We start from the raw sequence: 21,672 nt of genomic DNA on the forward strand, positions 1-21,672 counted from the left end.
CAAGAAAGACGAGAAACCCGACTCAAGAATTGAAAGAATGGCCATTTTGGGGGGAAACAATACAGGGCAGCTTGTCTCAGCAGGCTGCTCTTCAAATGTGCTCAGACTACAACGGCCAGAATTCCTGGCCAACATTGTCCAGAAATCTTCCAATTCCAGCACATCTGGAGATCACTAGGTTGAAGAAAAAGGCTGCTAAAGGGAATTCAGACAAGATGGTCCGGTCAGATCCAAAATGTTGAACACTCATTTGGTGATGAAGGGAAATGAAGATTCTCACAGCAGAAGTAGCTTCATATGAAAGCAGGAATGGCCTCCTTTACAGGAAAGTCGTGGGGAAAGTGTTGGAAGATCTAAAAACACATGGGGGGGCGAGAAACAGAGACAGACAGACAGAGATACAGAGAGGGAGGGAGGGAGAGACAGACAGACAGACACACATACACATGTCTCCATGTTTCCATGTCATTGGCAGTCCTGGATTGCTGAGCAGAAGAATGAAGCTGAGATACTTCTGGCTTGATTATGGAGTAATTATATTTTAGAGGCAAAGGATCTGGTTCCGTTTTCTGGTTCACTTTTCATGAGTTCTTCTGGCTCCTGAGCTTCAGGTCCTGTAAGAGTAATGCTCTCAGCAGCCCAGACAAAATAAGCAAGGATGAAACTATTGTTTTCTCCCCCTTTCCTTTCTGTGGGAAAGCTTGGAGATTTTTTGTTGCTGTGGGATGTGGCTTAAGGGCAATTATTATCGCTACTTGTTCCTGGCATTTCAAGGGTAAAGGAATGAAATTAGACACAGGTCATCTGCTTCTAAGGTCTAGGGCAGGGGTGTGCAACTCTAGCAGCTTTACATTGTGTGGACTTCAACTCCCAGAATTCCTGCGCTAGTATGGCTGGCTCAGGAATTCTGGGAGTTGCAGTCCACAAGTCATAAAGTTGCTATAATTACCCACCCTAGTTTAGGGAGGGAAGTTGATGGCAATATGGAATGGTCCTCTACGTGGTGTCCATTCTTTTTTAGGTTCATTCAGACAGCCTGTTTTAACATGCTTTCCTCCGATCTGTGAAGCAGAGCAAAACAATGAAACATGCCAGACAGCCAGATTCTAATCTGCTCCATTAAGAGGTCTAAAACAGGGCTGTCAAAGTCCCGGCCCGTGAGCCAGATGCGTCATGCGCTGGCCACGCCCATGCTCAGTTTAGCGAAGGGGGGGAAAGTCACAATACATCATTTGATGCCACTGTGAGTTTGACACCCCTGGCCAAAAACCTAACAGCTCTAGTGTAGAACAAGTTAAGGCAGGCAACTGATACAGTATTAGTGTTCATATAGTGGTGTGGGGTGGTACTGGACTAGACTATAGACAAGATTCTTTTTCCCCTGAGATGAGAAGGGAGGCTATATAAATTGATAAACAGAGCAATGGGCATGTGTGTGTGTGTATGTATGTATATATACACACACACATCAAAGTTTTATATATATAATTGTCCATAGCTGTTTATATAATAATATTAATAATAATAACAGCAACAACTTGGTTGATACCTAGGATGCTGGCAGCAACCTGTAACAACCATCAGCATCAGTCAATGATATTTGGAGACATTTTTAAATGTTCAGTTGACTGAGTTTCATGTTTAATGAATAAAGACGCTGATGTTGATGATGATGATGATATAAATAGCAATGGCAATTTCATATATGTATGTATGTATGTATGTATGTATGTATGTATATAATTTATTAATTTATATACTGGTAGTAAATAATAGTAATAAAGCTGAAAAAGCCTGTGCTACTCAGAACAACATATATTTTAAGAAGATATTTGATTGATACCTAGGATGCTCGCAGCAACCCATATCAACCATCACAGCCAATCAGTGATATTTGTGATACATTTCTAAAAGTTTAGTTGACTGAGTTTTATGTTTAATGAATAAAAGATAACAACAACAACAACAGCAACAAAGTCTGGATAGTGGATTTGACAGTGCTGGAGATAGCAGAATAGAAGAGAAAGAACTGGAGAAGACAACAAAATATAAAGACCTACAAATAGAAATAGAACAACTATGGCAAGGGCAAGCAAGGGTAGTACCAATAGTAATAGGTGCCTTGGGTGCAGTCCCAAAACAACTGGAGCACCACTTGAACACCATAGGCATTGACAAATTTGCCACCAGTCAATTGCAGAAGGCAGCTTTCCTTGGAACAGCTTTCATCCTGCGGTGATATCTGTAACGTCATCAAACATCCAGATTTGCCTATCCCAGGTCCTTGGTAAAAACTCAACAGGTAGACAAAAAATGCCAAGCCCAGTCTGAACATCTGGCTGACTGCTGCGCGAATAATAATAATAATAATAATAATAATAATAATAATAATAATAATAATATAAACAGGAATCTTTAAGGCACATGTATGAGAAATATATGAATGGACTTTCTCCCCCACTCCACACACCCACTTTTTCTGCCCAGCCCCTCTAGACTCTTGTCGAAGGCTTTTCGCATTAAGCCAAGAACTGTGTGAATGGTTGCCAAGGGCCACCAAAACACATATGTCTGAAACTTGCCCAATTGCAAAACCTAAGATGACTTCCACTTGCTATGAGAGTTCAGAACGTTGCTCTCTTTTACTGGGTGTCTTACAAAAGTTTGGTTTTAGTTAAGAGCACCTACAAAATTCAGTATAAATCTACTTTTCTCACCCCAGCTTTTTTCAATTCAAAGTGCTCTTTTTCACTGATCACTGCTGACGGCTGTAATTCTCACCACGAACTTCTGCTTCGGAGTTGTAGAATCATTTGAACAGCTGTACTTCGTATTTGCCAATACGGTGAGAAGACAGAAAACGGAAGATGTTACTAATTGTTATTTTTAAATATCAAACATGTTTTCCATCAATAACACAAAAGTTCTTATTAAATATCATCAAGTATCTATAACCTTTTTTATGAGAACAAACCGTTTTAACAGGCAATATTGTTCATGAAGGTCAGTGATAAGAGCTTTCTGTTTCAACTGCCCTTTAGCATCGAAGACCTTCAGCCATTTGACTTTGCCACCCAGAGACACTGAGCGTGGGATGGCATACATACAAATTTTTGTGGTTATTGTTATTCTATTCACAATTACAAGGACCGTTATCCTGCCCAAGACCTAGTCAAATCTCCAGATCTCTGGAAGCAAATGAGACTAATGTTTCAAGATTGTGTTTCTCAGTATTATGATGTCATCTTTTCTAGTCAAGTGACATGACTTTCTTGAGTAGAACTGATAAAACTTTTGTGCAAGCCAGGGACAATCCTAAGCACATCTAATCAGGAGTGAGTACCACTGAGTTCATGACGGTCAAATTCCAGGCAGCTGGGCATATATGGAAAAGGAGCTTTCCTCTGAACTGAGATCCTCTGTCTAAATAAATACTTTGGAATTGGCATACACACATATCTATTGAAAAAGCAAATACTCTTATTAAAAAAATCAGCTGTATGGTCCGAGTCAGCGTTAACTGCAGTTGTGGAAACTCTGTGAAGTGAACGTAACTATCTCTTCTCTCTTGAGAATAGTATAGTGAAAATAGCCACTTTGCTGTTATATTAAGACAGTTTACTTTTTTAAAAAAAAAACCCTTTCCGCTGATTTTAAAAAAATGTCATTCCTAATAAACGGGCATGTCAAGCATAGTCTATTTTCCCTACCTTTCAGCTGCTGGAATTATCTTGTTTACATTACAATTCTATATGTACCTTACCTGTGGATAACACCCCCTCCCCACCCCCGTAGATAATGAAGCTTACTTGCTGGCAAATATTGAATGTCAAGGGCTGTCACTCTGAAGAGAGAATGTCAAGATGCATAGCAGGGTTAAGGCGTCTAGAAGTGACTCAAATGCTTCTCCATCATCCTGAGATGAAACTATCCCATTATAACCTCCAGTTATAATCTACTTGTAAGCTACTCAAAACAACTATCTGGAATAAGCAGAGATTTGAAAAAGCTTTATTCGGCCAGGGAGGAGGCAGGGGGGAAATACTTTTACAATATTATGTCGAAATACTGCAATTGCTAGGATTTGCCACAAGATGTACACATTTTAGTTTTATGCTTTATGTGGGAACTAGGATCGATCTTTTAAGGGGAAAAAAAAAAAGCTTTATTTGGAATTTTATCAACACATTCCTCAGTTATGGTTGCTTGTACCATGTTCAAAAAAGGATAGTTCTTCTCCAAAGCTTTGAGATGGAACTGTTCGAATAAGACACCCAGAATTTTTCTCTCAACAATCTGTGGGTAGATAATAAATTAATAGACCATATAATTCATCGAGGAAAACACATCTCACCAGCAAACTATGTAGGTAAATTAATTATGCTGAAACAGCAAAATCAAAATTGGTATCCCACAGTAAACGAGAGCTGTTGTTCTTTAGTGTAAAGGGTCACAAATGAAGCAGGTAGGCCCAAAGGGTGATTAATCTGGTGGTAGATGAAGGCTATGAAATGAGGAGCAACCAAGATTATTATTAAAGGGTATACTGTTTTAACTCATGCTGCGTAGTAAGAATGGACAACCCGAGAACCTTGTGATGTTGTGGAATTGCAATACCCAGCATCCTCTATCAAGATAGCTAATGAGAAGCTCAGGGGGTCATGAATGACAGATGAGAAAATAGTTTAGCAAAGCACTCTGACTATCTATAAAGCTTACCTTTAAACTTGTTTAAGAGAGAGCCAATTTGTATACCTGTGAAGGTGCTGGCATGGAAACCAGGAAACTGGGAGTTCTAGTTTCACCTTAGGCATGAAGGTGGCTGGGTGATGCTAAGCCAGCCTCCCTTCCTCCCTCCCCCCACCTCTCTCTCTCCCCCTCCCTCCCTCTCTCTCCAACTCACCTCACAGGGTTGTTGTTTGGAAAATAGGAGAAGAAAGGAGTATTGGGTATGTTTGCTAAATTCAGTTAGTCATAAAGTAATGAATGTGGGATAAAAATCTAACAAATGTAGAAACTGAGCACCCTGCTATTTACTTCTGAATAAATCTATGTTCAATTTTTCTGGGATGCAACATAATAAGTGGTTAGAGCTAAAGTAGGTGGGAGAATTATTGGGTTGCCCCACCCCTAACCCTTCCAGTAGATCTATGTATTTAGGAAAGAAGAGTACCTAAAACTCACAGAATTGTATGAGTTGTAGAATTGTATATGAATGTATTATGTCTGCACCCTGTCCTGTACCAATTTATAGCAGCACAGCTTTAAGCAACTAGGGAGATAGAGCTTTTTATCTACAGCTGCATGCATCATATCATGTCTTAATGCAGGGGTGTCCAACCTTGGCAACTTTAAGACTTGTGGACTTCAACTCCCAGAATTCTTTAAGCAAAGCTGGCTGAGGAATTCTGGGAGTTGAAGTCCACAAGTCTTAAAGTTGCCAAGGTTGGACACCCCTGTCTTAATGTTTGCCTGAACATAAGCAAAATATGCTCGCTCACTAGAAAGCAAATCCCTATCAATATAGTAAGATACACTTAATAAGTGTATCCACAGTGAGGTTACTTGTTGATTAAATAGTACCTACATATCTAACTTTACCCTTGACTTTGAGGATTGTGTGTCTTAAAACACATTAATTCAGGTCACGTATATCCTCATAGGTTTTCTAACATGCATCAGTTATGTTGCCCACCTTCTCTCAAGAGTCCAACTGTTTTGAGGTGACAGATAACTTTATAAATAAATAAATAAGCAAACAAACAAAACCTTTTTTTTTTTTGCAAGCAAAAAGGAGGAGAAAATTCCTTTACATTGTTTCTTACTTCTTCGTCCTGGGGAATGCAACTGAAGAAACCACATTTAAAATCAGACATTAGATATGCAAATATGTGTTCAGATCAGAGATGCAAAAATTATTCCAATGATTAATAATTCATCATAAAAAATGTCAATTAATAATTCTGAAGTATAATCGGCATCTTTCCAGTGCATCCTTATTTGGGCGGCCTAAATAGAATTGAATATATGCGTTCGACGGAATACTTACAACTTTTTAAAAAATGCAACAAAGTCACTAGGAAACTATGAACGAAAGGAAGCCATGTTTGTCAGCATCAACTTCACCAAGAAAAGTTGGACATTCAGGTCACAAAAATCCCTGCAACTGCTCCGTGGATTTAATTAGCAATTTATCCAGCTGCCCCTCCAAAACAAATCAGGGCAGGTTTCAATTAAAAACTAAAAATAACCCTTCATAAACATAATAAAAAATGTACACTGCAAGTTCTGCCAGTCAAAAAGTCGTATGTGACAGATTTGCATGTCATTCTTGCCCAATGCTTGGAAGGGTGGGGGGAGACCTGCAGGCGGTGGGGTGGGAGAGATCTTTAAAGCTTTCACCAAAGGCAGATAGGGCTGGGTCATCTGGAAGATGCTCAATAGCAGCAGATTATCTGATCATGAATATGAAGGTAACCAACTTCACAGATTCTCAAAATTGCAGTGTGGTTCAGTTTAGTTTGGAAATGATGTACACCTTCTAATGTATTTTTCAAACATGGTCAAAGGGGTAGGGGCATTAAAGATTTCCTATCAGGTCTGCTCCCTTCTCACCTACTATTGTATGCCAGCTGTGCTCTTTGCTGTACCAGGAGACATTTCAGTTGGTCATTCACATCTTGGTTAGCTACTGCAACACAATCCACATGAGGCTGGCCCTGAAGGGTATCTGGAAGCTGCAATTTGCCTGGAATGCAATGATATCTGTGTTACATCTTTGCTATACAAGCTGCATCGGCATTATTCCTGGATTGGGCGCAATTCAGGGTGCCAGTTTCCATCTACAAAACATGGCATGAGGCCAGGATAATTGAAAGGCTGCCTCTTTCCAACTGTCTCTACCCACCCTATTTGATCCAGCACAAAAAGCATACTTCAGGTCCCATCAGTTAAATAATCCCATCTATGTTCTTTTTGATCATGACACCTGCCTCCTGGAAAACCTTATCACCTGAGATCAGATTGGCCTGACCCTGTAAGCCTTCTGGAAAGTGCTAAAGGCCTAGCTTTTTTTCCAGGCAGGAAAGTCCGGAAGTTAGTGAAGTCTGGGTGGTTTGATATCATTTTGTGGTTTTTTTTTTTAAAAAATTCTCTGTTGCTACTTTGGATTGTGTGTTGTATGCTCTAACAGTTATTTACATTGTGGTTTTTATATTTAAACTGTATTCACCACAGAATCACTTTGGCAACAGGGGTGGCCATATAAATCTAAATAAATAAATATTGTTTAATCTGTCAGGTCTGGTTTTCCATCCTCTGTACCTAATATTCAAGAGATGGGTAACATGTAGCCTTACCGATCTTGTTTGACCGGATCTTCCCTCATCTCCCATGTCAGCAAGAGCTAATGGAGTTAGAATTGAACAGCTATACTGAAGATTAAACAGGAATCTGTTTGCATGCTGAGTGGATGAGCTATAGGTCCTCAACCAATTATGCAGAGGAAATATTTTAAAACCAACGCAACTGTCTGTATTAAATAAATCTTAAGATCTGTGAATAATATGAACATGAACTCTAGCCTTAGAGTTCACTTGGATATTTCGATATAGAAGTGACATGGGAATTCATCAGAAATTGTCCTTTCACAATCACTTTCCTCTCTTAGAGGAAAAATAATGTAGGTTAGAAAATGGGAGACAATCTCCATAGACATTTAGACAATACCTACCACGTGAATCTGACATGTTTCTGCAAATGACGCTCGAATAAAGTCACTGAGACAAAACAAAAACATTCACTGCCTACTATGAGACATAGGGCCAAAATAAAACCACTGAGAAACTAAGTGAGCATGCTCAAGAGAATATCAGGATGCACAAACTCACATGTCAATCTTTTAAAAAAATCAAACCACCCAATGAAGAATGGGCATGCCAAGTGGACTCCAGGACGCCTGGCGTATTGAATGTCTGTTGGAAAAGAAAGAAATAACATTGATAGAGAGAAAAGTGAACAAGCTTAATAATTTGTAGTGTCCTGGAAAAACGGAAAGCCTAGCTTGCTGGCTGAAGCTCTGCAAAGGAATGAAAATACATTGACCTTGTACTTCAGAAGTCATTTACCCAAATTATTTCCAATTCTTTGCATTTTATGTTTCTGCAGAAGGAGCCCTATTTAAGTCACCTAAAGCTCAGTTTTACTTTTAGCAATGAAAACAAAAAGTCCCATGAATCCCGCCTGCTAAATTCTGAGACACAACTATATTCTCTAAAAATATACTATAAGTAAATCTACTACAAGATGCCTGGATAAGAAATTTCTTCACGGTTCCAGTTGGCAGCACACTGTTACACTCATCTTACAATAAAGGAATCTGTCTCCACCGAAATAACCAAACAGGTATATCGCTATTCTCTAAACAGTTTCAAGTTTCATGGAGGAAAATATCTGCAAAGAGAAAAAGGAAATACATGTGTGGGAAATATTCTTGATCCATGTGCTAACGCCAGATTCCTACACATTGCCTACATGAGCTCTGTGGAGAGAACTAATCCTCAGGCATCTTTTTTTTTTCCACCCAGAAGATGAAATTATTACTTCCATATAGAAAGACAAACCTTCAAACAAATATGAAGAAAACCCAGCTGTCTCCTTTGAGCTGTGAAAAATCCCTAAAGGAAGAGCACCAGGGCCACAGCTCTATACACACCTACCTAAATTACATTTAAGACAAGGGAGCTAATTTCTGAAGAGACAGTTAAAGGATTCTCTTCTAAATTATAAGACAGAAACCACATGTTTAACAGAAGGCCACACCATAATTACCTGGGAGTTTACAAAGATTACCGAATTGATAACATAAAATCAATCTAAATGACTTTGAAAACCTGGTTCTGTATTTATTGTTACAACCTCATGAGATTGTATTAGCACGAAAAGTTATTAAAGCGAATCTACTCTCTTAGTAAAAGAAGTCGTGACTTGTTCCAGATAAATCCTGAACTAGGATGAATATCTCACATTATGTGCTTAGGATCACAGATTGCCTTTCCAAAGATAAACAAAAAAGTAAAATAAACTTTAAACTTCATTATGAGAGAAAGAAAGAAAAAAGCTTCTAATGCATTAGTTTCTGATTTACAGAAAGTACAAAGTGCCTGCTGCTTGCTGGGTGCTGAGACAAGAGTAAGCAGAGTTCAGATTCATAGAATGCATATTGTTTAGTCTTCTCTAGATCCCAAGGTCTCTCAACTAGAGAGATCTCTAGAAAAACCCATGCATTGGAAATTAAAGAATTGTGTGAACCCAATGGAGCTCACCACCAATTCTCTTTTTTAAAAAAAAGAACAAAGAAAACCATCCTGCTTCTAGTTAGCCCCTAAAATGTAGATCAAAAGGTAAGTCACTTTGTTTGTTAGTCGGAAATAACCGAGCTTTAGAAACCCTTGTGGATCGCTGCAAATCACATTCTCTCCACCTAATCCACTGGTGCAATCCTCTTATGGTGGCATCAGAGCTTTCAACCCAATTCCAAAATAGCTCCATTTGCACCCTCAGAAAATAAAAATTTAAAAAAAAGCAAATGCAACCTCTTCTGTTAAAAACAGAAGCCCTCTTTTAATCTAGAGGAGGAGGCCTTACGTTCCTCTGGCTTAATTCATGAACCTCTCATTTTATTAGCCACTTTCTTGACTCCATCCCTGTGGAGAGGGCCGAAAGAAATCTTCGATATCAAATCTTATCTGGTCACCCACTGGATTTCTCTTCCAAGCTCACCGGACTACGGAGGGGGGGGGAGGAGGGGGGCGCCGCCGGGCCACCCCCTTTGGATCAAGCGCGTTCCCAACGGTCACCCCAAGTTGCCCTCCTTCTCTCTCCCACTCCCACCCATCCCCACTCCGGGTGTCCCTCGTTCAGACGTCGCCCGCCAGAAGCCCGGGTGGACTCCCCTCTCTCTCTCTCTCTCTCTCCATCTGCGCCGCCGGGGAGGGGAGAGGAGGGGCGCGCGCGAGAGAGAGGGGGGGAGCTTTTTCTCATGCTAATGAGTCGTCGTCCGTTTCCCCCCCCTGCGCCCGACAGGACCTCTGGGAAGGTTCGAGCAAGGCAAAAGGCTGCGGGGTGGGGGGAGGGGTGGTGGGGGGTCAGGTGGCCGCTCTGCTCGCCCGGCAGCCCCCCTACCGACCGGAAATAGAGCCGCGAGGTCACGTGGCCGGCGGAATAGAATGCCGGCGTTAGAGAAGCGGGTGCGCGAGTGGGGAAGGGGGCGCAGGCCGGGCAAAGAGGAGGCGAGGAGCCGCTCGCGCTTCGCGGGGCTCCGTTCACGTGTTTGACGGACGCGAGGGAACAAAGCGGAGGGCGGGGGAGGGGGGACGGACCCGGGGGAGAGAGAGAGAGAGAGAGAGAGAAAATAGGGCGGTTCGAGGACCCCCTTCTTTCCAGCCTCAGCTCTTCGGTTGCCTTGTCCGGAAGTTTCTTCTCCCTTTTTCCATTTTCCCAGGAAAAGTTGGAGCGAGGCGGAAGAAAGAAAAAAAAAAAGGCGGGGGAAAGGGGAGAAGGGGAAAAAACAAAAAAGTGGGAGATTAACCTTTGCCATCGCTCTCCTCCATTCAAGGGGCTCTGGGCTGCCCAGCAGGTCGCCCCGCCGATCCTCTCCGAATCGGATTTGCTCAAACTTGTCACTGTAACTTTTTTCCCGGCGGGGGTGGATGTGGGTTTTGTTTTAAGTCTCGTGAGCGGGGGTGGGGTGGGAAGGTGTGTTAACGGGGGAACCTTCTCAAACTTCCGAGGGGACGGTATGAAGCGACAACCGTGGAGATGTGCGCTTGTAGGCTCGTGGAAGGAGTCACCTAACTTCTGCCGAGAGAGAGAGAGAGAGAGAAACACACACACGAAAAGGGGAAAGGGCAAACGTTTTAATTTGTATGGTAGCGGTGGGGAGTGAACTAGATTGATCAGCCTTTCCTTAGCTTTCGGCAATGATGTCAAAGCCTTGGTCAGGCGGAAGGGAAGGGAAGGGAAGGAGAAGGAAGGAAGGAAGGAAGGAAAAGAAAGAAAGGGAAGGAAGGAAGGGAAGGAAGGAAAGGGAAGGAAGGAAGGAAAGGGAAGGGGGAAAGGAAGGAAGGAAGGGAAGGAAGGAAGGGAAGGAGAAGGAAGGAAAGCAAAGGAAGGAGAAGGAAGGGAAGAAGGGAAGGAGAAGGAAGAGAAGGGAAGGAGAAGGAAGGAAAGGGAAGGGAAGGAGGGAAGGAAGAAGGGAAGGAGAAGGAAGAAAGGAAGGAAAAGAAGGAAGGGGAGGAAGGAAAGGAAGGAAAGGGAAGGAAGGAAGGAAAGGGAAGGAGGGAAGGAAGTAAGTCTGATTGTTCTATATTTTAACGAGGCTGCACATTCAAAGCCAGGACCAATTAGAAAAATACCATTGGGGGTTAAATCACTTTTCCATCTTTCTTAGACTCCCCCCTCCCCACCCGGAGTTTTTCTTCTCTCAGTGTCCCTGTGTGTGTGTGTGTGTGTGTGTGTGCGCGTTACATAAAAAATCGCCAGCTGTAAACATCTGCCCCCTCCATTTAGTAGTATGTAGAAAAGGCGGCACCTATTCCCAAGAATTCCAGAGATGAAGCCGCGCTCTTGCGAAAAGGGCTAGAATTTTCCCGCCAATAAACGCAGGCTTCTCGGCCGCCCCACACCTCCCTCCTTGGATGCGTCAGGATTTCGGGGAAATTGGACGACAGGGGTGTAGGGAGAACTTCAGAGCTCCGTAGGAATTGTTTTGGCACTTACAGTGGATAATATACACCCCCCCTTCCTCCCCCCTCCCCCTCCTCGGTAAACCGCGACGTCCTTCCCTCTGTCCGCTTTGGTCTCCGCTTCTTGGATACCTGCGTAGATCCATTTCTTTCCCAACAAATGTAAAAAGATAGTTGTCCGTTTTTTGGTTTTGTTTTTTAAAGGGGGGAAATTGGCAAGTTTCCTTGCTCTGATCAATAATCCGGCGTTGTAGGGATAAGTATGAAAGTTAGTGGGAACGATAAGCTAAATATTTGTTTTGCAGAGGATGAATGGTGGAGATATTATTATCGTGTATTATTATCATTATCATTTCGGTTTTGCTGACTGTTTGATCCTGAGTTAGTGTCTCATCCGAAACTGGCTCCTTGACAGGGAATGGAAGGTATTGGATTTGACTGCGTGGAGTTTGTGTCTGGAGTGGCAACATCTTCCCGGGCTGGGTGCGTTAGGTCAGTTCAATAAACAGATTGGCAGTCCCTTCATTTCTACCTTGCCCTCTTCGGAAGGGGTGGATTTATCCAATTCAGTCTGAGGAATAGAATAAACAGAAGAGGCTATTTTTTTCCCCTGACCCCTTATGCATTTCCCTTTTCTTAGTGCCCCGTTTGGGCTGTACAAATAAATGCTAGAGTTCTTCTGAATTAATACATAAAAGGCCGGTCTAACATAGAAATGGCTGTTTAAGAATCACAGGCAGGTAAGGGAATGGGTTTCCGCGAACTTCTGAAGGAGCTTCCTACCTGGCCCGGGGAAAGATCTACCTTCTGGGGGGAAGTCAAAGGAAACCTTTGCCCTCGTGCTCTTTGGGGCGGGGGACGGCGGTTCTGCTGGATTACTTGCAGAGTGATATTTGGGGAAACCACGCTCGTGCCAGATGGGAAATGCGGGGGGGGGGGGATTCAACCTTCTTCCTTCCACCCTGGAGTAAGGAAGCCATTCAGCCCAACGTCTGAATAGGTCCTTAAAGCAGGGATCGAGTGGGTGCAGATTTTGCAGACAGGTGGAGATAACCCGACCCTCTATGAATCCGCAGCAAATGGGAAATAGAAAGAAGAAAACACAACCCCTCCTAAATTTTGCAACTAAATTGATACGGGGGTTTTCCCTTGCAAATTTGGAAAGACCCCCCCAAAGATTGGGCTTGCACTGGTACGGGGCGGTTCAGGGGGGGACGGGAGTCGGACGGTTTGACTCCCAATCAGATGGCCAGAGGAGGTTTGCCCCTGGGCGAAGTTTTCACCCCAGCACCGGGATCAGGGCCCTCGCTCCGGAGGGTTATAGCCGGCGACTCTAAGAAGCGCCGCTGCGCCTTGCGGGTGGCGCTGCTTCAGCGGACACTTCGGAAGCAGGTTTCTCTTAGCCCGGTGCGATTAAAAGTCCGTTCTCGGATCCACCTCGCATTCGTTTCGGTTTCCTTCGACAGGAAGGAGAGCGGGGGATGGAGCGCGCGCTCCCGAAGAGATTTCGCAGCTTGGGAGCGAGGGTTGATGCTGCTGGCGGAGAGTCCAGCCACAGACACCACCGCCCCCTCCCCTTCGGGAAGCTGTGCATCTGCCGCCCGGATCGTGCAGCTCAGCCTCGAGAAGTGGACATTTCCCGTGTGCCTGGCTGTGTGTTGCTTCTACTGACCTCGTGTCAAAGTGGCCCGTTAGAGAAGAAAGGGAGAACGGGCAAAAAAAGCGGGTGGGGGGCGGGGAGACGGCCAGCAAAGGGCCCAGTTCTCTCATTCCAGTTCGGTGCTCTAATCCCCTGCTGTTGTTGCTGTGTGGTTTTTTTTTTTTTAGGCTTTTGCCCGTAAACGGTTGTTTTCCCCGCGCACCCTTCTCCCTCTCTCTTTCGCCCTCTCACATATACAAACACACATACTGGTGTGCCTACAAAGCAGCTTTTTGATTAACCAAATTCAAGAGCGTTGGTTAAGAACACATTTTAAGTTTCGTGTGTGTGTGTGGTTTTTTTTTTTAAAGGTTCCCCTGGGAATATGGACTCGGAATTGGTTAATAATGTGCAATACTTGGTAAATTGCTGACTTCCAGATGTTGGGAGGGGGGGTGAGGGGGAAAAAACAGAAAAGAAATATCTTTCTTGTTTAAGACCTACATAACCTGATTGGATTAGGACAGGCACGTCATATTGGGAACCTTTTTTGAGTGATGATTTAATTAACCATACAGTCAAAGCTGTATTCTTTAGGACATCCCAGTCCGATTTGCATAACCAATCCCCACAGTGCAAAGGTGGAGTCTAAAGGCCCAATTTTCATGTTTTTTTTAAAAAAAAAATTCCCCAAAGTCCCCCCAAATACACATACTAGACTTGTTGCCTCTAGGAACCATAACTACTTACTCAAATCTACATCTACCGAAGTATAATTATATTTATCTAAGTTCCTGTATGTATATGCATATAGATTGCATATGCATATACATACACATACATTGACATAGTATAGTGTATAGTATAGTGTATATAGTTAGTATAGTAAAGTACAGTATAGTATAGATAATATAGCATAGTATAGCATAGGGATAGCATAAGGATAGGCATAGCAAGAGATGAATATATATTTACATAGGAGACAGAGGTTTGTGTGTGTGTGTGTTTGTAATATGGAGGATGTATACTGTTCAACAAATTCGGCTAACTAGCAAGGTTTAATTGTTTAAAAACCCCTCAAATCTCCCCTTATTCTTATGTAACTCATGCCATTGAAATGTTCCTTAAGAGCCCTTTAACATACAGAATGTGGCCCTATCTCTTTGCAAAGATATAGGGGTGAAGAGGAAATTATTGAATTCCTGAATATTAAGAGAAAAAAAAAACACGTTAATTTCTCTATTCTACCAAGAGAGAGGATTGATTTTAATATCCAAGCACACATCACCCTCGAAACTACCTCCGTTTGGAAGCAGCTCCCTTGGATTCGGGCGGTTTTACTTCCAAGGAGGACTATAGAGGATCAAAGGCTCCGCGCGTAGAGGTAAAATAAATGCAGAGTTAGGCGAGGGTCGGAAAGAGGCGCGGAATTTAGGGGTCGCTTGTCCTCTTCCTTGCCATTATCCTTGCCACCCCCACCTACCCCCATTATGAAATAGTTACCCCCCGACACACACACACACACCCGTTCCCCAGAAATCTTGTTGGGTTTGTGCTGCGTGCTCCCGGGCCTGGCTCTTGCGGAGGAGCGTCTTCCAAGGCCCCGCCGGGGTGGGGAGACGCGACTCTTTAAAAGCCCCAAGGTGGCTCGCGGTAACTTTCAGCTCCTTGGAGTTGTGGCGAGTTCTGGCGAATGGGGCTTCTCCGCTTTCCGCCTTGCATCCAGTAGGATTTAGTAGGGAGGATAACGATGCCAAAGGCTTGATGGCTGGGGAGGGAGGGAGGGAAGGAGGCAGGGCAGGGAGGGAGAGAGGGAGGGTGGGTGGAAAAGAGGGAGGGAAGCACGGAGGGAGGGAGGGAGGGAGGGCGGGAGGTGGAATTGCATTTCTTCCACTAAAGCGTTTGCGGAGACTTCAAGGTATAATCTATCCCAGATCCTTCCTTTCCCAGAGAGAAACTTGGCGATCACGTTTCCACATGATGCTCACGTTTGGTGCTCTTCAATTATCCCTCGCCACAAAGATAGGTGGCGTGTGTTTCAGGGTCCTCTCTCCTCTCTCTCCGACAGAAAAGAAAAAGAAAAAAATGCCATTAGAAGAGGCGTAACACGTCAGTCCGTCCCCAGGTTTGTGTTTCCTGGAGTGGCAGAAAGAGATCAGTCCTAACCTGCCCAGCAGGAATAACGGTCCCTCCCGACAACTCTTTGAGAAGCCTCCCCTCCCTCCGCCAGCAACAGCCCCCCCGCACCCTTTTTTTTTTCCTCCTTTTTTTTTTTTCTTTTTCCCCTTCTTCACTCCGCGGCTTTTTCATGCTTCTTCTTCTCTTCGCTGCTGGCCAAAACTACAAACAAGACTTCGCAGGTACGTTCTCCGTTATATTTTCCCCTTCTCTTCTTTTTCCTCTCTGTCCCCCACTTCCTTCGTATTTTCTCTTTCTCCCCCTCTGATTTTACACAATTGCTAGGTTAGGGGGTCTGTTTTCCTTGTCTGTAGCTGGGGAGGAAGTGGTAATGAGGGGAGAGGATTCTATTTTCTCTCCCCCCCCGCTAGAATTTTATTTGAGTTCCTTTGGAAACAAAAATAAAGGAGTCGGAATCTTATTCTTCGAACTGTTCTTACCTCGGGGAGGAAATCGGGTTTTCTTCCATCCTTACACCTGGCTAACCGGGTGTTTTTTTTTTAAAAAAAAAAGTTATTTCTTCCCCTCTGTGGGCGAGTGTGGATGTGTGTATTTTACAGTTCTCAGTGGAAGAGAAGGGAAGAAAGTTCTACTTTCCAAATGTAGATCTCTTTGGGGCAAGGATTATTCTGGCTTTCCTTCAGGTTCGCATTTACACATCTTAAAGTTTACACATACCTGTTAATGATTTTCAAGCTGTGAGTAAGTACAGCACAGCCATGGCTGGATAATAAGATGGTAACTGAGTTTTGCTTTGAAAGGGACTCCTAGCAAACATTATTATGATTATTATGGTGATGATTATTCCTTCTGCTTAGGCAGTTTCATTTCTTACTTTTATTTTCTGACTTGGGTGAAGTAACAATTCAGTTTCTGGGATTCTTACCCAGAAGTGAAAGTAGTGACTGGAACTAGTTTGAAAGTCATTTAGAAAAAAGAAAAGAAAAGAAAAAGAGAGAAAGAGAGAGAGATAACCTAGGAAGAGACATGAGGACGAAATCTTCCAGTTTTCCAAAATACTGGCTATTTAATTTTTTTTTTTTTTAATATCCAAGAAAGGTAGGTAGTCCCTTACAAACATTGAGGTAGATTTTCACTCTGCTGTTTCCTTCCCCGATTTTGCCACCAACTCAAGAAATCTATCAGGGCGCTGCTGGTTAGTTTTGCTTTGAATCATTTGCTCGCTTCCTCCCCGGCTTGGGTTTAAAAAAAAAAAAGCCTTTAGCAGAGAATGGCAAACTCTGTAGAGTTACAAGTCTCCAGCCGCAAGGCTCGGAGCGTCTCTATTCGGCCATTCACGCACACTTTAGTGCGAGGCTCAAGATAGGCGAGACAGGCAAGTCCAGGGCGCTGGGCTCAGTTCGCCTGGGCCAGTTGGCGCTGTTACCTGCACCGCCAGGGATTCTTTAAAGATAGCTTCCAAATTGTTCCCCGGCGCTGCGAGATTTTTTTTTTCAATTGTTTATTTTTTTTTCTATTAAAAAAAGAAGGTTTTAAAAAAATGATAAGGAAGCAGCCACCTTAGAAGGAAGAGGAGAGAATCACCCCCTCGCCTGAAAACCTGTAAAGTTTTTTTTTTTTCCCCGAGCAGTCCACGTTACTCCCAAGTAAACTTGGGGGACTTACTGTCATGCAAAGGCGCAGAGAGGATGCCGCGAACCCAGCCTCAGCGTCCATTTTTAGGCGACCAAAGAGCCCTGTAAATATGGGAAGGGCAGACAAAAGACGAGGTGAGGATGAATTCGGTTCAGGAGATCAAGGGTTAATCGTCCTTGTTTTACAGATTGCATCTGTTACATCTTTTATGGTTGCCCGCCCCCCCACCTCCGCTCCCCCCACCTCCCTATCCCACCAACCCCGCAACCCCGGCTAAACTAACCCTCCAGTCGGTGCAGCGTGCGCGGTTGTTTTGTTTGTTGTTGTTGTTTTGTGTGCGGGTGTGTGTGTGCGTGTGTGCGTGCGTGCGGGTGTGTTAAAGCTACCACCTAGCCTCCCAAGCCCTAGCGTTGTGGGTTTCCCCCAGTTTTGACAAGCTAGACCTCGGCTCCGGCTCGCGGCCGCCCCTCGGACGAGCCCGCTGCCTTCGACCGCAGCTCGACCGCGCGGGCGAGCGAGCTAGCCCCGGGGGGCGGCGGGGGGGGAAGCGATGGTGCCGGCGGAAGAGTCGGACGCTCCGGCCGCTCTTCCTCCTCCTCCTCCTCTTTCTCTCTTCCCCTCCCCCCTTTCCAAGGTTCCTTCTGGAGGAGAGCTGAGATGACATACGGAGGCTTTGGTGTGTGTGCGGGGGGGCGGCGGAGGGGAGAGGAAGGGTTGGGGGAGAAAGAGATCGAGCGATCCTGTGCTGGATTTGGCCGGCGTGACTTTCAAAGTGAGAGAAACCGGCGGGGAGGGGAGGGGTGTGCGGGATAAGCCAACCGACAACCGCTTGTGTGTGGCTCTTATCAGCCGCTAGCCATGTGCGTGATATGTATTCTGTGCGCCACAGCCTATGCAAAGTAGGTACAGCGTGGAGATCCTGAGTACTTTTCGGAAGAAACGAATCCGCCCAGCCATTTGAGTCAAGCTATCTTTCTGTTGGGGGACGGGGGGGGTGGGGGTGGGGAAGAGAGCGAGCGAAAGAAATTAACCTCGAGTGCATTCCCCCTATAGGTCATGAGTCATTTTGAAGATGTAGCGGTTGCGTGTATGTATTTATGTGGGTCTCTCTCTCTCTCTCTCTCTCTGAGCTCCTTTGCCGGCGGAGGAATAATAATCACGCTTAATAACATTAATAAACAAACACGCAAACAAGCCAGCGCCATGGCGCAGGGGGAAGGAGCGAAGAAGAAAGCTGCCCCCGGTTCTTCGGGAGGGAAGGGAAGGGAAGGGAAGGGAAGGGGGGGCTGCTCCGCCCGGGCGCGTCCGTGGCCGTCGCTGGTCAGGGGGCGGGCGGGGGGGGGGGCGGGAAGGTTGTCTCCTTCCGTGCGGGGGAAGTGGGGGAAAATCGCCGCTCCGTGGGTTCCCTTTGGCGCCCTGCGTTTGAACGGGATCTCGCCATGCCCACCCGGTTCCCTCTGTTTGGTTGTTCCATAGAGTCTGCGTGTTGCTGAATCAGAGAGCCGAGTCCATGCGAACGAGCCATCTGATCCCCTCTTATCAATGAAGCAGCAGATCATGGCGGATGGCCCCAGGTGTAAGAGGCGAAAACAAGCCAACCCAAGGAGGAAAAACGGTAAGGGGGGGAAGCCGGGTGGGGGAGGGGGGACGGTGGAAAGAAGGAGCGCGGGGGCTTCTCGGGGCCGGGCGCGGAACCTTCCGTCAAACTTTTCTTTTCTTTTGTGATTGTTTTGTGTTTTTTTCTTCCTTGGCTGCTTTTTTTTTTTTTTTTTACACTTTGGGTCCCGGCGACTCTCTCGCTTGGAGAGAAAGAGGACGGGAAGGGTGGAGGGGAGTCCAGAACAGAAGAGCCCCCTCCCCCTCTCTCTCTCCTCTCTCTCCCTCCCCTTTACGGCCGAACCCTGGATTTTGGACTGGCGCCTGGCGATGGCTTGTTCGGTGGCGGAGAAAAGGGAGAGGAGCGCCCGAAGAGAAAGAAAGAGAAAGGGCTCGCTCGGCTTGTTGTCTCTTTGCTGGAAGAGCGGTGGCGGGGGGAGCTCTGTGTGTGTGTGGAGGGGGGTTGAGGTTGAAGGGAATCCAGCGGAGGGTGAGTGTCAGGGGATCCCGAGGCGTTTCTATTCCGCTATGTGTGCCTGAGCCGCCCCCCCGCCCCCCGCGCCTCCCTCGAGTGCCGTAGGATCCCTCCTTTATAACGTTAGTATTTTCTCTAACGTGCCCCCCACCCCCCACCCACCCCCGCCACCCTTCCCGGCGCGCGCCTTTTCCTTCCCTTTGAAGAAGTCCACTCCAAGTAGGCAGGAAAAGATCTCGGGTTTGTTGTTGCTGTTGTTGTTGTGTCTTTTATTTTGTTTATTTCTTTTTTCTTGGAGGGCAGATTCTTTCAGAAAGGAAGTGGGGGACTCCGGGCGCTTAGGGGGAGAGAATTGAGGGGGGGGGAGAGATTTCCCACCCCCTCCTTCTTGAAGCTGGGGGGGGGGGTTGGGGGTGAGAGAGAGAGAGAGAGAGAGAGAGAGAAAGAGAAGCCGAAAGTTTCTCGCCTGTAGCCTTAGAGCGAATCAGCTAACGGTCCTGACTGCTCGGGCAGCCGAGCCGGCGAGATCGCCCAGGAAGACCCGTTAGATCCCTCCCTGCCTTTCCGCCTCTCGCTTTCCTCGCCCTCGGGCCCGCCGTTGTCTCTCTTCCTGCTTTGCCTTTGATCCCTTGCTTTCCCTGCCACGGTCCTCGCTCATCCAAACCCCCACTCCGTGTCTCTCTCTCTCCACCCCCCCCCCCCTTTTCTTTCTCACACACAAGAAAAGCGAGCAAGGAAAAGAAAGGGAGGAGGCACTTTTGAACACATCCAGGACTTTTCACGTTGTCATGATCAGCCCCTGCCATGGATCCGCGTGTGTGTGTGTGTGTGTGTGTGTGTGGTGTGTGTGTGGGGGTGTTTCTGGCAGAGATTAGGGAAAAGGGGGTGGATTGGAAGAGATTTTTTAACAGCTTCATTAAAAAAAAAGCACACACACACACACACACACACACACACACACAGGAAAACCCAAACCGCTAAGTCAGAGGCTGGGAAAAGCGGGGCGGGGAGAAGACCGAAGGGACAGCAGCGTGAGAAATTTTGATCTGAACTGGCGGAAGAGTTTACTTGGGGCTTAAAAGGGAGCCTTCCTTCGCCAAGGAAACCTCTCCGTAGACAACCGTGGCAGTGCTTTCTAAGGGGGTGAACTTATCCAGGCTGCCCCCTCCTGTCATCTCCGCAGCCTTTGGGGAAACTTGTGGGGAAAGGTTAGGTTCACTAAGATAGGCTTCTATGGTGGATTGGTGACTTTTCCCAGTTCGCTTGCTGGGTGGGGTGGAGGGGAGTCCATTCTCCTCTAGCCTCCCCTGCCTTTTTCTCTTTGGCTCACAACTTCCAGAGTTTTCCGAACACACACACACACACACACACACACACACACACACACACAGGGGGAGTGGTGGTAAATGCAGTGTCTCTTAGTAGTCGGTGTTATCCTGCCTCGCTTTGCAGAGTTGGAGCAACTTTTCTTTAGAGAAGGAGATTTTGAGGGGGAGGGCGCGAAGGATCCATTGGAACCACCCTGTCTTTGCAAACCCTAATCAATTAGCTTTTTCAGCAGCCCGGCTTCGAAAAACGGGAGGGGGGGAGGGAGAGAGAAAGGAGAATTAAAATACAACAAGGCGGGTGGATTCCAAACAAACAAACGCTTACTGTGTTGGGTGGCTTTTTTTCTTTTTCTTTTGCTTGCGGGGCCCCGGGTGACGACTAGGAGCCGTACGGGGGAGTGGTGGGGACTTTCAGGTTCAGAAAGTCTTGGTTAAGTAAGTTGTGCGAGCTGCTATTTCTTCTCCCCCTTCCCGGGCCCCCATTTCGTGTTGCCTTTGATCTCCTTCTTAGGGTACTTGTGGGGGGGGAGGGAGGAAAAACAACTCCAGGCTTAGGATAGACCTTCTTTAAGGTGGTCTGGCCAGAGGAACCCCCTTCCTTCTCTACCTACCTCTCCCCCGTCATCTGCTGTCTGAGGGGGCCGGGGCCCTAGGGGAAGAAGGCTTCCCTCGCCTCTCTACTCTTCCGCCTCTTCTTTCCTTTGCTGGCGATGAAACGCTCTTTATTGATTGGCTTCAAATCAACGCGGATCTGTAGGACTCTCCTTCCCCTCCCCCTTGTCAGAAGGGCAGAGGATGCTGGTCAGATCTCTGGGTCAAGATGGGTGTTTTCTCTCCCCTTCCCCCTTTTTTCAGGACACACACACACACACACATAAAAATCACCTTCTCCCTCTCTAAGGTCTTTCTGAGAAAGGGTGGAGTGATCTGTCAGACTAGAGGTGGAGGGGTGTTTCTTTTTTTTCCCTCTCTCTTTGGAAGCGTCCCCGTTTCGAGGCAGGATGAGGTGGTTTAATCCACTTTATTTATCTTTCTCGGAGGTTTGTGTGCGCGCAGGCAGAGAAAGACTGTTAGCTTATCTTTCTAAAGCTTGTCTGTTCCCCTGCGGTAAATATC

At 45.8% G+C, this 21,672-nt stretch overlaps 1 protein-coding gene and 1 long non-coding RNA gene across 8 annotated transcripts in view; one reads left to right on the top strand and one right to left on the bottom strand.

Moving 5' to 3' along the window:
- Positions 1 to 14,628: 14,628 nt before the first annotated feature.
- On the bottom strand, positions 14,629 to 17,711 carry LOC148127994 (uncharacterized). The gene is made up of 3 exons (XR_015740788.1): positions 17,441 to 17,711; positions 17,188 to 17,258; positions 14,629 to 15,442 (listed from the first exon to the last, which is right to left on the bottom strand). It is a non-coding gene; the product is annotated as an uncharacterized LOC148127994 (long non-coding RNA).
- ZEB2 (zinc finger E-box binding homeobox 2) overlaps positions 15,265 to 21,672 on the top strand; it is a 170,671-nt gene continuing 164,263 nt past the window's right edge. For 2 of the 7 annotated variants that reach the window (XM_026717804.2, XM_087920286.1), the window contains exons 1-2: positions 18,012 to 18,056; positions 18,634 to 18,772. In XM_026717804.2, the coding sequence (XP_026573589.2) occupies positions 18,027 to 18,056; positions 18,634 to 18,772 (169 nt within the window). In that variant the 5' untranslated portion in view covers positions 18,012 to 18,026. The other 5 variants (XM_026717807.2, XM_026717805.2, XM_087920283.1 and 2 more) reach the window with 5 other exon arrangements.

This window comes from Pseudonaja textilis, chromosome 1, assembly GCF_049901715.1.
Source record: "Pseudonaja textilis isolate UNSWEBS1 chromosome 1, rPseTex1.2, whole genome shotgun sequence".
In the NCBI taxonomy this organism is placed as follows: Eukaryota; Metazoa; Chordata; class Lepidosauria; order Squamata; family Elapidae; genus Pseudonaja; species Pseudonaja textilis.